This window comes from Crocodylus porosus, unplaced genomic scaffold (assembly GCF_001723895.1).
Source record: "Crocodylus porosus isolate Cpor-Errol unplaced genomic scaffold, CroPor_comp1, whole genome shotgun sequence".
Taxonomy (NCBI): Eukaryota; Metazoa; Chordata; order Crocodylia; family Crocodylidae; genus Crocodylus; species Crocodylus porosus.
In genome coordinates, this window is record NW_017728927.1 from 9,903,793 (window position 1) to 9,919,758 (window position 15,966).

A 15,966-nucleotide genomic window follows, 5' to 3' on the forward strand; every position below is an offset into this window, starting at 1 on the left:
CGGGCGGCGCGGCGCTTCTGCACAGCAGTTTGGAGCTGGTCCCTTGCTCCTCCTCTCAAAGCAGCTCATTTATCCCGGTTCAACTAAGGCATGGCTGTTTCCACAATCTGTTTCCTTAACTGGAGCCTTCTTCTAAGCAGTGCAACCTCTGGCACTTCTCTCTGATGCCTAGTTTGCTGCCAGACCAACTGCTTTTCCACAGGGGCTTTTGCTTTCTTCTGTAGCAGAGGTCCCACTCCTCTTTGGATCACCTTGCATGGGCTTGGTTAGGGAAAACGTGCTACTGCAGTGCTAAGGCAGTGGAGGTGCTTGCTGCTCCTCTGCTTCATCTGTGGCATGCAGGGGGCTTTTTCCACAGGATGTTTGTAGCTGTGGTGGGCTGAAGGGGATAACCGCAAGGAGAATGATTGCTTGTGAGCACAAAAAGACCAGATATGATGGCTCGGGAGACCTCATCCAGGCCCAAGGTCTGGCCTCTCACAATGCCCATACCATATAGCCTTCCTGCCATGGTCTGAGGAGGACCTTATAGGCACAATCCCCCTGGGGGAGCAGCTGCCTTTGTGACTCAACTCAGCTTGAAGGAAAGGGACCTACAGCCATTTCCTGCTGTACCACAGTCCTATCAAAAACCCAAGGCACGCACAAGAGACTGTGGGAGTAAAAGATGCACATGCAAATGATCTGCTAATCTGGGGGAAAGGCACAAAACATGCCTAAGCTCCTGCCACTTAGCATCTCAGAGGGACAGAAGATCACTGGTTCATGTAGCCTTCAGCCACTGCAGAGATTCTTTCCCCTGCAGAACCCTCACGTGCTGGACTGGCAGGAGAGCTGCATCTTCCTCCTGGATTCCCTGGATCAGCGAGCAGTGCCTTCTACCCTTCCCATCCTCCACATGGGGAACGTGTCAGCCCCTTTACCTCAGCCAGCCCAGCATGTCAGTCTGGAAATGACATGAACCAGTAACCGCCAAGAGCTAAAATCATTGCTGCTGCTTTTACATGGGAACGTGATTTTGAGCAGTTGTACATCCGCCCACTCCCACCCCCTGCAGCTACAGAGAGACACCGGGAAGGCAGGCAGGCAGCTTGGGGAAGGGAGGTAGAAGCAGTGCAACCTCTGCTGATTCCAGAGCCTTGGACCAAGGAATTTCTGCATGTCTGAGCAAGCTTGTTCATCCGAGCAGTGGAAGCAGCATGCTGACAGGCTCCCCAAAAACACCTGACTTTTGGTTTTAGTTTCCCAGATTCTGGGCAGTGGTGTTCTTTGCAAGAGCCAGGCCCTGCTTTAAAATTGGAAGAGCCATAAAAATGTCTGCGATATGAGTTTAACATGCTTGCCCCTGGTACTGCAAAACAATCCTCCTCCTCAAAAGCAAGAGCAGCAGAGTCCCAGGACGAAATAAGACACAGAGACCAAGTGCCATGCTTATTCTGCCATGACAAGGAAGAGTGGGAAAGCCCAAGTCATACCTGCCCTGCAGGAAAGAGGGCAGCAGCCTCTTGAGCTGCTAACCTCGACACAATTGTGTTACTGGACACAGTTTGCCAGCCCCATGCCAGCCCCAGCCAGAAGCATGTATGATCCATCTTGAGGCTTCCTGAGCAGAGCAGGACATTCATCACCCATTGTGGACTGCTCCAATCACCCGAGAGAACAACTGAATCTACAGCCAGGTTTGGGAGTGCCTCCGTCCAGGGCTCTGCAGCTCCCTTGCGCTGTGCTAGGAGCTGGGCTGGCTCCAAGAGGCCAGGAGACCCAGGCTGCAGCACTGTATGTTCCTATGCCCTCCCCTCCTGCCCACCGAGGATCACTCCTAGGACAGAAGAAACGTCAGCTAGGAGCACACACACCCATGCAACTCCTGGCCCTTGTGCCAGGTCTGCCAGGAAGTGTCAGCTGCATAGGACAGGCCTCCATTCTATACAGCTATAGCAGGCAGCAGTCCTTCTGTGCCATCAGCCCTCCTGAACCCCTCCCAACCCAGCAGTACCGTTTCAGGCCAGTGAATCCCAGGCCACACATGATACACATCTGGCAATCTGTTACAGTTAGGAGCATGGCCTCCCATGACAGCCAGTTCCTCAGAGCACCTCAGAATGAGTCAGGGCTCCCGGTGGAGTTTGCAATGAGGGCAGCTATGCAGAAATAAGGACAATGCAGAGGAGTGGGAGCAGAAGCTAAGTGGGTACAGCTGGAGCCTAATTGGTTTGGAGCTCAGGAGAATTATCCTGAAGGAACAGCAGGACAGAGAGTGGGCAGGCAGTGGGTTGGCATTTCTTGCCAGGTAAATGCCTGCTCTGTCCTTTCTGCTTCTGGACTGTGGTCTTGAGACTGTAACTTGGGTCTCCCGAAGACTAACAGGAGTCACCTTTGGGCAGGGGGCTGGACTTGATGATCTCTCAAGGTCCCTTCCAGCCCTGATGTCTATGATGATGTCTATGACCCCAAAGGCAAGCGCTTCCCTCTGTGCGCAGCCTTCTCCCTCCAAACCTCAGCACCAAGCGCAGCCAACTGGTGGTCACTGCTGGCAGCCAGGCCCTGTTATTACCCCAGGGCAATCTCTCAAGTTCCCAGCAGCAGGGGCCAGAAGATCTGTTTGATGGAGCACTGGGAAAAAAAACCAGTGGCAGTATTCACACCAAGTACTGATTCCTGAAACCTCCACCTACAAGTCTGCATGCGTGTTTATTTGTTCTGCTACCCCTGCATTTGAGGTCCCAGATTTGGCTTTCAAGCTGGCATCTAAGGTGAGAGAGGGGACTAGGGCTCCAGAAGCCACAGGGCCTATGGGCAATGCCTAGAAAGACACATTGTGGCCTCTAAGCCAGCCACGAAACAGTTCAATGATGCTCAGCCCTGCAGACTAAAGAAGCAACAGGCTTGGCCACTAGACAGACCAGCTTTTAAAGCCTCCTTTGCTGTACCAGGATGCCAGCCCATGAAACCATTGCAGTCCCACAACGTCAGGCCCTTTCAAAGCCCTCTCAGCCAAGCCCTCGAGGTTGTGAAGCAGGACAGACTTGCAATTTGTAGGAGGTTCATTTCCAGCAGTGTGCTTAAAAAGAAACGGAGAGCAAGCAAATTGGAGCAGGGTGTTCAGAGCACGCAAGAGGAGAACTGCAGCACAAGGAGCCTTACAGACGGCTCTGAAGCAACAAGGGCTGCTCTGCTTCACGCTGGGCTGTTAGCATCTGCTGCTGCCACTGGCTCTTCCTGCACCTGCATGCTCCAGAGTCCGATGCCAAAACCCATGGACTGTCTTCAAAAGCTTCTCCCCAATTAACAAAACCAGGTCTAGGTTAAAGAGAGGCCACTAGCAACCCCCTGGGCATCTCTGCACCCCTGTCTCCATCAGCTGTCATACTGGCTTCTTGCTCTACTGAAGTCCATCATAAAAACTCACCCAATAAAATGTAACAAGGCAAAACATCTGGCTCACAGACAGGCCTCATGGCAAGCGAACGACATCCATCACACAAACGGAGTTTCTCCAGAGAGGGAATCATTTCTCAGGGTCTCCTGGCCCCTGACAGAGCAGGCAATCATGTGGGTTTTAGAGCTGTGAAAGGAAGCTTCATGCAAGCCTCAGACAACATGGACCGATTTAATTGCTGTTCAAATGTGGTGAGACACAGAACTGGCCCAGCATCCGAGGGACCCTGGGGGACTGGAGCCGCAAGAAAGAAGGAATTCAAGGCCTTGGATCAGTGAGAGGTAGCCACATCATATCACAAAACCAACACATCCCGGCACATGACTAAGCCCCAGACACGGCTATTTTAAACAAGGCCACGTCCCTGTCTCCCCCACTCTGGTGAGGAAGGGGGACATGTTGTGCCTCCATTTTGGCTTGCAGCTGTGATGGGACTGCAGTACAGGCCAGACACCCTGCAGATCGCCCCCGCACCATCCAGTCAGACACTATTCTGTGGTGACCTGGTCAGCCTTCTGCAATCTGCCCGAGGAGGTGCTGCGAACCAACACCGAGATGAGTCACGGCTGAGCCTAGAAGGCCACTAAGCATCCATTTTCTCATCGTGACTTAAGTTAGGATTTGATCCCAGGTCCACAGGAGGACAAAGACTAAGGACACGCTGTCCTGTTGCAATGCCACTCCTTGCTGGACGCTCAGGCAAAGACCCCCCATTCCTGCTCCAAGAAGGGCTCAGCACGAGAATGTGAAGCCAACTCCAATTACATCTTGTCCAAATTCAGCTGCTGGAAGGCGGAGAATGCGCGCTTGTTTTGTCAAAGGCTCCAGTGCCAAGTATCTTCTGGAGATGTGTCTAAACTCAGAGCTTTCCCAAGACATGAACAGACAACATGCCCCCTTGCCAGCAAACGATGTTCAGATAATATTTTGATTTCTACAGAGTGGCTTGAAGGGGAAGATGCCCAAGGTAGCAGCCAGCTGGATGAGCACCTGAGCTGACCAGCAGCCCAGCCTAGCAAAGGAGCCACGAGAGCTCCAGTAGAACCGTAACCGACACGCATGCTGCTAGTTCTCGTAACCCACCCTGTGCACACATCTGCACACACACTATGAACCCCCCTGCCCCATTCCAAACAGGCCAATGTCTCATTAGCTCCTGACCCCAGCTCCGAAACAGATGTGACCTTTGCTATAGGTTGCCTACGTGAAGGTTACTGGGATGCATGCTCTGCAAAAAAAAACGCTTCTTTGTCAAGATGTTGGATAAACAAATGTCACTCACTAAAAATAAGAAGCAAGAGTGGCCAGAGACAAAGTCGGCAGAGCTCCCTCCTCCACAGCTGAGCATGTCTCTGCCATCACCTTCCAGAACTCGGCTCCATTTCTCCTGCCTTCCAGCCACTATCCCTGCTGGGCTTTTAATAGGAGCCAAAATTGCCAGACCCACAAAATTAATGTCTAGCAGGTTTAGCTCCATGCAATTCAATACCCTTTTGCAACTGCTTGGGAGGTCTCTGCCCAGCTGCTAACAGGCTCCCCTGGTACCATGTAGGTCTCTGTGCCCGCTGGCTGCTGCCTACCATGGAAGTCTGCCAGCACCAGTTCTGCTAACAGAGGCCCCAGGGAATAATAAACACATACAAAGAAGAGTGCAAAGAGGCCAGACATGGCCCAATACAGAGTAGGGAGAAGGCCATAGGGGAGATGTGCATGGGCATGAGTACTGGGTGCTCACACAGAGAGGGATGGAGGGGGAGAGGGCTTCATGCTACCTGTGACAGCATGAGGAGGCAGCTCAGAAAGCATTTGCTTCCTGGTTGAACATACAGGCCACACAAATGCTATTTTCTGCTCCACGTGTGCCCCTCCAGGGCCAGCCTATCACTGCTCGGTTCTCAGGAGCGGACCAGTTGCCTACATCCACAGCCTTTGGCTCCCAAGCTGGGGCCAAGCCTTGAACAAGCAAGTGGAAGCACAGCAGATAAAACTAGGCCCCCCTCGGCACCTTGCTAGGAGGTACAGACTCAAAACCACAGCCTGCAGCCACCATGGTTTAGGCAGCAACAGACAAGGCCGACCTAACACAGGGCAGCATGATAACCCCCTGGAGCCACTGGGGATGTGGGAGGGAGTTTGAAGGACCAGACCAATGACCAAGTCACATCTGGAAGACCCTCGAAGACCCACCCAGAGCCTTCTGCGACTGAGCGTGACCAGGAGATAGGATCTCTCCAGGCCTTGCCGAGAGAGCAGGGCTGTAGAACCTGCACTTGCTCAGCACCCAGCCACCAGGGAAGACAAAACATGTCCCCCACCCCCATCCCCAAGGCTCTTGCCTCAGCCCCACAACCAGCAGGTCTGGCTCAGCACAGCTGCAGCCCTGCTAGAAACCAGCTACAGCTGGAGGCCTCCCAGCAGCCTGGACCATTGACTTGTCTGTGAGGGCAGGGAAGAGGCACCAGCTTGGGGCTGTTCAGGACTCCTGATCCTTTAAGATTCTGGCCCTATTTCAATCCTCCCCCGGCTCCCCCAGCTGCGCCGAGTCCTCCTGAATGAAAGACAGCACCTTCGCGCTGCTGTCATTTCCTGCTTGGGCCCATGCCAGGCCTGGCCGCTGGAGAGAATTGCAGGAGTCCAACTGCTGCTGCCGGGCAAGGAACAACGGCGGCTTCTCTCCATTCTCCCTGCAGCCGGGAGAAGATGGACGGATGCTCTTTGTGGAACTGGAGCTTGCAAGTCCCCTCCTGCCAAGGAAGGAAGCAAATTCTCCTTTTCTCTCTCTCTCTCTCACACACACACACACACACACACACACACGGAAGGAAGCAAATTACACACACACACACACACGTGTGGGGAGTTGGGGTTCAAAGTCCCAAGTCATATAAGATTCGACTCCCTGATCAAGGGAATTCCAGGACCAAGGTGGCAATGGAGACTGAGAGGCTCCTGCAACTATTAGACTAGCAAATGTATTGGAGAGCTGATAATGTTGATTGTCTGCCTTGCAATCCCCCTCCCCTTCGCTGTCTGCTCCCCCCATGATTCCTGCCCACTTTGGTAGAGCCTGGGTAAATCCAGGTGCATTGTGGAAGCCCTTGTTTAGGCCCCATTTCAGCCAAACACTTTGGCAAAACACTCAGCATGTGTTTATACTGAAGCCAGGCCTTTAGGCTTAGCTACCCAGGGAAGTTCATTCAGATGCAAGACAGGGCTCAAATTATCTCTGTGCAGATGCTCTTACCCTTAAATATGAGTTTCTTGTTCCGAATTTGGGAGTGGATTAAACATCATTCAGAATGAGGCACTCCTATTTTGAAATAGGAGCGTCCACACAGGAAGCTATTCTCAAATAGCTACTCCCAATTAACAACTCCCCATGCAAGCACCAAGCCCTTAAGCCTGGGGAAATTCATTTCCATTATTTACAAAATGGCTCTCCAGCCCCTGCCACAGGTTTTCCTTGATACTTAAAAGACAGAATACAACAGCCTGAAAAGCCAGAGCTACAGTCCTGATTCACGTGCCCTATGCTGGGAGATGTTAGTCCCAATTCTGCTGGGCTGTATGTCTTTCCTCTGCAGCTTGTATGGATCGTGGTGGGTTGGTGTTCCTAGAGGAGTGATAAAGGAGGGACACTGTGCTGTGTATGAGGACATGCTGGATGCGACAGAGCAAGTGACTGGAAAAGGCAGTAAAGGGGGAACCTGCAAAAACCAGGAGCCACTTGTCTCACTGTGAGGGGCTGGAAGCCACTGCATTCAATGCAGAGAGGATCAAGTGCATCCCCCTCCCCCATCCCAGAAAGCTCTGATGCTGTCTGTGTAGCAACAGCCTTTCCCTAAAAAGATCCTGGCAGGGTTGGGTCTGTGAAGTACAAGAGACCTTGAGTGGAAATTTCCATTGCAATGCATTGGACCTCCCCAGAGGGACCTGCAGAAAACCCATGCAGGAATTCTCTGTCCCTGCTATAAACAGGCCTCCCAGCACGTCAGAAACAGACGGTCAGCTCGGCACGTCCCCACTCCCTGATAACAGGTCTGCTCCAAAGGGCATAAATCTGCTCCTGGAACGAGGGATCTGGGGTTGGCCGAACCCTCAAAGACTCCAGAAGAGGCCTGGCTCAGGGACAAGGCAAGAAATGGGAGTGAGAAGTGAGGCAGGGTCCCCATGTTCCTCAACCTGGGAGGTAACAGATCCAGTGTGTGATGTGGCCAGGCCCAGGACAGCCAGTTCTGCAAGCACAACTTCCCCAGGTTCGCGCAAGAGCACATTCAGCAGGCGACGTTCCCTTACTCGGCCACTCCTCTCTCTCCCCGTTGGCCACAGCGTGGCAGACAAACATGACTTTTGTCTCCTCTTTGGCCAGGGTCTGGCCCAAGACAAGACACCGTGCCGCTCCACATTGTCTTGGGCCCCAGCAACGCCTCAGGGCAGCCAGCCATTGTGCCAGTGATAGTATGGACTCCCAGCACCCAGAGGGGGCCTCAGGGCAGCAAAGAAAAGGACAGAGCAACTGCGAAGCCCAAAGCTTTCCAGTCCCACTGCGGTGCCCAGCAGGGTCATGGCAAGACCACGGCAGGCCTGGCTGTCACTGCGCTGCAGCCTCCCGTGGGATTGTTTGGGAACACAGTGGTACCTTTAAAGCAGCCTGAATGCCAGCCAGCGGCCTGTGGGCAGCAGGATCAATCTCTAGGAAAGGTCAGGAGAGTATTTTTACATGGTGTGTCAGCCCAGGCAGGAGGGAGGGCTCAGCCCCAAATGAGGAGGAGGAATGGGACGCAACCAGGCCCATCCCCCAATCCATCCATCCCCCCCATCCCCTTCCACCCAGGGCCAGGGTCTCCTCTCACCACAGACAGACCAACAGCCCTTCCTTGGCACCCCCTGCCCCTTCATGGCAGTCACAGTTATGGAGCCCACCATCCCCACCCACCCCCTACTAGGCAGGTCTCTTCCCCAGCACACTGCCCACAAGGCACAACTACCCCCACCCCCCCATCCAGACAGAGATGGACATCGCCTGCTCTGCTCTTGCTCGGAAGCCAAAATCTGAAGGACAAGGCCCAAACGCTGTGGAGGGTGACTTCTTACACAGCCACCAATTGCCTTGTGGGGGGGAAGACCGCAGACAGGAGTGCTCACCAACAAGTCTGACTGTCACCAAAGCTGGCTCCAGTTCTACAGCCTGTTACCAGCACAATCAGAAGGTGCCAAACCTTAGGAACCCACACCCAGGAGAAGGCGATTGAACCCCCTTGCTGAGAATAAGACCTCCGTAGGCCAGGACTGCAGCCCAGATGCTGATGGCACTCATACCTTTCCTCTTCCTCTGCTGCACACAACAACTCACCTGCAAGAGGGAAGCTGACTAGAAGGGGAGGTGGAGAACAATCAACCCAGCTGTCAGATGGAGAGAGAGCATTACCCTTGTTGTGGGCAAGGGATTTGGCCCATCCCTTGGGCACACATTTACACAATGCAGGCTCACATGCTTTCCCCTGGTTCATTTTTCCACCTCTCCCTTTCAAGCCCTGCCGCTCCTGGAGATGCCTAGCAAATCAACCCCTTTGCCCTTCACAGCTCACATGGTTCCCCCACAACAAAGAGCACCCCAGAGCCATGACTGCTTCCAGCCAGCCACCACGCACCCTTCCATGCCCAGACACTAGCACTCAACCGGGCTGTCCTCTCCACAGGTGCAAGGGACCATGTACCAGGAGACAGAGCCCAGGGCGGAAGATGGGGCACCACTCGTGGCTCCTCCACCCTCTACACCCATTTCTTCAACCTTCTGGCTCAGAGGGTAGCATAAGTAGTCCAAGGCTGGCACCAGCTTCTGCAGCTAAAAGGAGTTCTCCTCCAACTACAGAGCCACCACCCTAGCCAGGGGATGGGAACCCCTTTAGTCTCATGCCAGGTATGCTGAAGCTCTCAAGAACAGTGCACCCATGGGAGGAGACTGCCCACAGGCTGTGCTAGCTACCCTGGGCCCTCCCACAAAAGCTAAGGAGCTACACTCAGCCCTCAACAACACAGAGGGGTTTTATCCAGGTGCACCCAAGCAAACAGGCAACAGTCTGTAGGGCAGGGGATGTTGGAGGCTAACACCCTTCACGAGGCAAGGGGGAGACTTATTCCAAACAGCAGTGGAGCACCCAACAGGCTCCCCATCAGAGGTGCCCAAAGACATCAGAAACACAGAGGAACGGGAGACCATACCCCACTGCCTGCCCACACTGCCAACACACTTGCCACTGAACTCAGAAATTCAGAGCCTATGAAAACAAGCCAGTCTCCGCACAGCCTTGGAAGCAGTCAGGGTAAGCTGCAGAGCCACTAAGCCAGCGGAGGACTTGTCAGCTTTCCCAGAATCCTCCCCGCTTGGCCAGGGATTTTCCTGGAAGTCTCGCCTCTTCCCCACCAGCCAGCAGAGCTGCCTTCCTGTTGTATCACCTCATGAAATATTACCCCGGTGAGGAACTAGGTTGCTAGGAGAGTACAAATTTATTATATGTCTCTCCTGCCCCTGCCTGAGCTGTCCAAATTATTTAGGGGGCTTGGATCAACCTTCAACCCCCAAGGAAAACAAAACAGACCAGATACTTTGGAAATCATGTGCTTTGCTTTCACATACAGGCCCAAATTCCTGCGTATTATTCACCCCCTGGCACGCCCCAGGGTGGGGCGTTAGTGGGGAAGTAGCCAAGGGCTGTCCCCTTTGGAGGCAGGAGTGAACTCTGTGCAGGAGCGATGACAAGGATGGGCCCACCAGAAGCCCTGGGGGATTTCCTGGTCTCACCTACTACACAGCTGAGACCTGGGCTGGGAGCTGTCAGCCACTTTGGCAGCAGTTTGGGGTCAGGCTGCAAGCTGGGCCCATGGGGATGCATGTGGGAGACAGTCAGGCTCAGAGGGGCTGACCCACTCCTCCATACCAGGGACTCGCACAGCTCCACACCTGAGCACACAGCACCCACATCGTACACAAGTGCATCTGCTGCCTCTTCCCCACACTACGGGCATGCACACACGCATCCCAGCACACCTTCATCTGCATACATGCACACCTCCATCTGTCTCACTTTGAACAGCAAAGCATTAAACCAAGGCAGACATAAAACCCCAAGGGCTTGTTATCCCCTCGAGGATCAATGTGCAACCTGAGCCAATCATGCAGGAGCTGCTCTGGCACAGCTGAGTGGGCTGTTCTGAGCCTCCCAGCTCCCTGCACACCAGAGAGAGAGGAGCGTGTCTGAATTGCAACCAGGACTGACAGCAGAGATAGCAGGGCTGCAACTCTTCATGGAAGCAGGAAAGCGTTCCAGCTGACCTACTTTTTGTGGGCACTGCTAACAGAAGTGCCCGATGCTCAGGAGCTGGGATGCACCATCCAGGAGCAAGGAAAGCTGCGAGCACCAGAAACAGGAAAGACCCTGAGGATTGGGATGGTGAGGCAGACTGAGGCACACAGTTCACTCCTTACTCAACCTTGCCTCCAGGGAGCATGGGGGGCACACCAAGTATCCCCACACAGACCCCATGTGCTTCCAGCTGGAACTAGAGTTCCCCTGACACAGCAAAGGAGTCATGGGGTCACAGCAGCAGTTTGGGACCTGGAGATGGTAGGGGAGGGGGTCTCTGAAGACAAGACTAGGACAAATTCCAACTAAGCTGGGATGCTTGGCAAGCCCTCAGGCCCTACCTCAGTGACCAGCACTAGACAGGCCAAATGCCTGAACCACAGGCAACAGGGCAAGGCTCAAGAGGAGACTGCAGGTAACAGAGCAATACACTGTGGAAGCCCACCCACCCTGCCCATTAGGCCCGATGTTCCACGCATGCCCCACAACCCAGGGCTGCCTGCCATGCTCTTGAGAAGCTTGGTGCCAGTAGGTTTCATGGTGCAAGGCCAATCCCCCATCCCTGCACTCATCACCAGGTCAGAGGGGTCCTGCCAATGCGTCTCCAGCTCCACAGGCAATTGGCACCATTTCTCTCAGCCCTCATCACCTCAACATGCCAGCCACCAGAAACCACTCCCAGAGCTGCTATCCAGTGTGCCATGGGCTGCAACTGCCCTCCTTGCAGCCCTCTACCTCAGGGCCCAGCCTATGACAGCAGCACCCAGGCAAGCTACCCTCAAAGAAACACAGCAGGAGGCACTACTTACCATCTCGTCCAGTGCATAGCGCAGCAGGCCGTGCTCGTAGAGGATGAAGAACCGGCGCTGCCATTTCTGGAAGAGAAAAGACACAGGCCAGTTATTCAAGGCTCCTTTCTCCCTAGGGCTAACAGACCATTATGAACACAACAAGGCTCCTTGCTCCCAGTAGGAAGAAAAAAGCTGCATCCTTTCACAGAAGACAAGTCCAGCCATGGGACAACTTGGCTCAGACACTGTACTCTATAGCTCCCCACCAAGGCACAGCCCCCAGAAGACTTTGCTGCCAATTGTATGCAGTTGGTGGCAGACAGGGCTGCTCACTTGCTTGCAAAGCCAGAGACAGTCCAAGCAAGGGAGAGAAAAGGAAAAAAAGAGACCTGGAATAGGAGAAGAAACCAGGAATAGGGAAAGGCAAGAAGGCAGAGATAACAAGGAAGCTACTTTAAGTGACAGGGACTATAGAAGAAAAAGCTCTTGCACCAGCAGAAGGGACTTGACATGAAGACCGCTGGGCTGGGTTGGGATATGCTCAGCATTTTAAGGTTTCCTAAGGAGGAAGCCTATTGCAAGAGCACCTAGGCTGGAACTCAGCCTCTCCTAGCCCAATACTTCAACAAATCTGGCTCACCAGGCCACTGCCTCAGACTGCAAAGACAATTTGGCTGGGCACCACCGAGGCCAACACCCCTCAGGCCACATGGGAACAGTGATGTCAGAACTGGCAGCACTCAGCCATAGGAGCTGCTTGGCCTGCCAGCCCCATCTGCCCAGCAGGAGCCTGTTCCCAGCACCCCTCGGCAGGCATAACCCTTCAGCCTTCTCTTCTGGCACATGCTGATGAACATCACAGGGGACAGGTGCTTTGAAAAGTACCATTCTCACCAAGCCATCCTGCCAGGCTGGGGAAGCCTTGATCACATCAGGCTGAGTTTTCTGAAGCTGATTTACTGCCTGACTTCCTTACATGGGCATCCAAAAAAGAAGCTGGGTTTTTCTTTCTTCCTCTTGCTGGCAAATCTTGAGTTATGTCTGCACCATCTCAGATAACACAGGAAGTGGCTCAGAAGGACTGGCTCCGAGGAAAGGTGGCTCACAGGAGCAGCAGGGAGAAAGGGGAGGGGAGCACAGGAGCTAGAAGGGAGCACAGAGGCTACACGGGCAGGAGGGCTGGGATTGACCACCCCCACCCCATGCCAAAAAATCCAAACCCAATGGAAAACCCGGCCTAGAAACAGAGCAGAGCTCACTTTCCTCCCAGAAAGACCCCACCAGCCCCTCCACAGCTTCCCAGGATGCCTGGCCCACTGCCTGCCTCTGCTCTGTGGGAGACCAAACTGGCCTCAGTTGTTCTGACCTTCAGCCCCTGCCTGCCCTGGGTTTATCCTAGCATCATATCTGCCTGCAGCGTGGGAGGGAAGTCCAGTCTGCCTGGGACCGTGCAAATCACCATGGGACTGCAAGGTCTTCCCCACTCCTTCACCATTCTCCATGGCCCAGAGCTGGCAGATCTCACCAGAACAGTCTCTAGGCAATGCTGTGACAGTTCCACAATTGCATGAGATGGCCACACACAGCCCCAGTGAGTGGCACCCTGCAGTCAACACCCTATTTAACAGCTCCACTGGAACGCACCAGGTGGGTGACAGAGGAACAAGAACAAGCTCCCTAATCCATCTGCGGGTTGCCAAAGTCCCAGCCTGTAGGAAGCTTGTACGCTCCAAACAGCCCCATCTTCACAACCTGCTGCTCCCAGCACCTGGGAACTGTAAATCCTTTGGGACCCATTACCTGCCAGGCACTGCACTGCCCAGATTGACAAGCCCTGCAGATGGGCTCAGACCAATCCTCCAGGCACCTTCCAAACTGGGGAAGGGATCAAATTAAGGCTTTGGTCACAAGAGCCTGGACCCCACCTTCATCATAAATTATTCCAGCAATGCCCAAGATGTAGCTGCATCGTGAACTCTGAGCCAGCTTGGACACCTCCCTCCCTACTCCTATCCATATGGATGGCTACCCTTCCTGTCCACAAGTCTCCAAGCAGAAATAAATCTCAACTATCATACCATCCTCCCAAGCCACTATACCAGGTTCCCATATAGGCTTCAACAGCCAGCCCCACACTAAGAGAAGGTAAAGCAGTGGACAGGGTAGAGCATGAGACCACATTTGTCCACATCTACCTGACCACTAGGAAGCTCTTGGTGACGTGGCGAGGAGGCATGTGCAATTTGATGGGTGCTGCAGCCAAGAGGAGGATCCAACCTTCTTGATCAGTCAGAAAAGCCACACATATAGCATCCCCAGCTCTTACCCCAGGGCTCCAAACCCCAGCTAAGTCAGGACACTTATTTACTCATCACTGCAGCAACCCAAACAGGGCATGCTCACTCAATGCCCACAACACCCACGCACCAGCACCATGCCCATCCAGATCTGCAAGGCAAATATCCACTCCCAACCAGTGCCGCAAATATCCACTGCCAACCAGAACTTCCCACTTGTTTCTAGAACCATGGTAGTTCTCTCTATCACTTGCCTGCTAATATAGATCTTCTTCTGTGGATGAATCAACATGAAGCATGGTCAAATCAGGCAAGAGACTACCTTCCCCCTGCTCCAGCCTGGCTGCAGATTCAGGCCCAGAAACACATGGAGGTTAAATGGGCAGGCTGTGGTTCAGGGCCAGAGCTAAGCATGGTTCAGGGATCAGGTGCTGGGCTGGGAGTCAGGGGCCATGATTATATCCCAGCTCTGATCTACGCTAGAACCATGGCTACATCATTCCTGGTGCCATTAACCCCTGGCACCCTAGGTCTGTTTTATCCAGACCATAAGCTCTTCAGGGCACGCACCAGCTGGCACGTGCCTATACAGTGCCTGGCCTCCTGCCAACAGCAGATTCAAAAGCCAGGTGCAAACATTCAGAGTTGGCAGAAGTAACGTGTGGTCCATGGGATGCAGCTCTGCAGCCACACACCCTTTGTGGGATGGAAAGGAAAGAAGCTGAAGCACTGGGCAGACAGTCCTGGTTGGTTGGCAGCTTACAGTCAGCCAAGCCCATCTGGCCAGTTTCTCCAGCTCAGAGGAGCTGGGAACAAACAGCTGCTCATGATAGCACTAATGCCACCTGCAGCCCTACTGTACCTCCACAGTACTACTGTGATGGAGGGCCTGTCTCATCCATCACCCGGACAAGGTGCAGACAGCAAAATCCAGCTCTATCCACAGTCTTTGCACTGGGAGTATTAGAGAGCAGCTATACCTTTGCCCTTCACCAAAGGAGCTCCCTACCTAGAGATCTCCACCTTAAGGGATATTCCACTGATATTTGCCCCATGCACACACTGGGCACACAATACAGGAAGTTTTGCCCATCAGCTGATGTGTCACCTTCCCCATCCCCACAATATTAATCAAGCCCCACCATCACAGTAAACCAGGGTACGTGGGACTGAGTCTGTTTGCTGAGCATATAGGAAAGAGGAGCCAAGGGCCAGCAAAGGAACAATGAACCCCTTGGAATTCTTCCCTGCATTTCTCCTCCAGCCTATCCTCCTCCACCCCCCCACCCAGCCCAGCTCCTCCCCATGCCAACCCTACCAGGCAGCCCTTTATTCATCCATCGCAACCACAACCGTGACAGCAAGGACAAAGATGCTGCTTTCCTTACCCGGGATCGGTGCACAGGGTTGTCAAAATCGGTGCCTTCCGGAGCCAGCAAGAGCCACCCGCCATAGATGGGCTTCGCCTACAAATGAGCAGAAAGACCAGTCAGGCAGACAGTCACCACACCAAGGACGTGCTGAGGGAGCTCCTACTCAGAGAGCTGAGGGCTGGTTCTGGCAAGCCCATGGGACTTTGGGAGGCCTAGATACTTCATTAAGAATCTACTAATCCAGCTGATAGTTGGCTAGAAACAGCTTTGAGCTTCATGCTCTAGATCCTGGGAGGAGGTGGAGAGCCATGCTTACCTTACTCAATCCTGCCATAGCGGCTGGCCGGCTGAGCAACCCTGAGAGATCTCTAGAGAAAGGGGATGACCCATGGGACAGGAGGCTGGCCAAGGTCAGGTCATGGGGGAATTAGACCACAGTTCTGAGGCACCCCCTGCCCCACCAGGGCCTATAGCCCTTATGAACCTCTGCACTGGGAGACTGGTGACCTCCACGGCAGCTAATTTAAGCAAGAGGTAAGAAATCAAGTCATTGCTCCAGCAAACTTCACAGATACTCTTCAATGAAAAACCACCTCTCCTGAAGAGCCACATCTTTTGTTAATAAAAAGCAGAAGGGAGAAATTCAGGCCTGGCTGCCTTCCTGTATTGGCTAGAGCCTGTATGGAAAAGCATCCCCTCCCT

At 53.7% G+C, this 15,966-nt stretch overlaps 1 protein-coding gene across 5 annotated transcripts in view; it reads right to left on the reverse strand.

The window, feature by feature from the left end:
- MPRIP (myosin phosphatase Rho interacting protein) overlaps positions 1 to 15,966 on the reverse strand; it is a 129,132-nt gene that overhangs the window by 96,526 nt on the left and 16,640 nt on the right. For all 5 annotated transcript variants that reach the window (XM_019541967.1, XM_019541964.1, XM_019541966.1 and 2 more), the window contains exons 2-3: positions 15,280 to 15,357; positions 11,613 to 11,678 (exon numbers count right to left, since the gene is read on the reverse strand). In XM_019541967.1, coding sequence (XP_019397512.1) covers positions 11,613 to 11,678; positions 15,280 to 15,357 — 144 coding nt within the window. The remainder of the gene's footprint in view (positions 1 to 11,612; positions 11,679 to 15,279; positions 15,358 to 15,966) is intronic.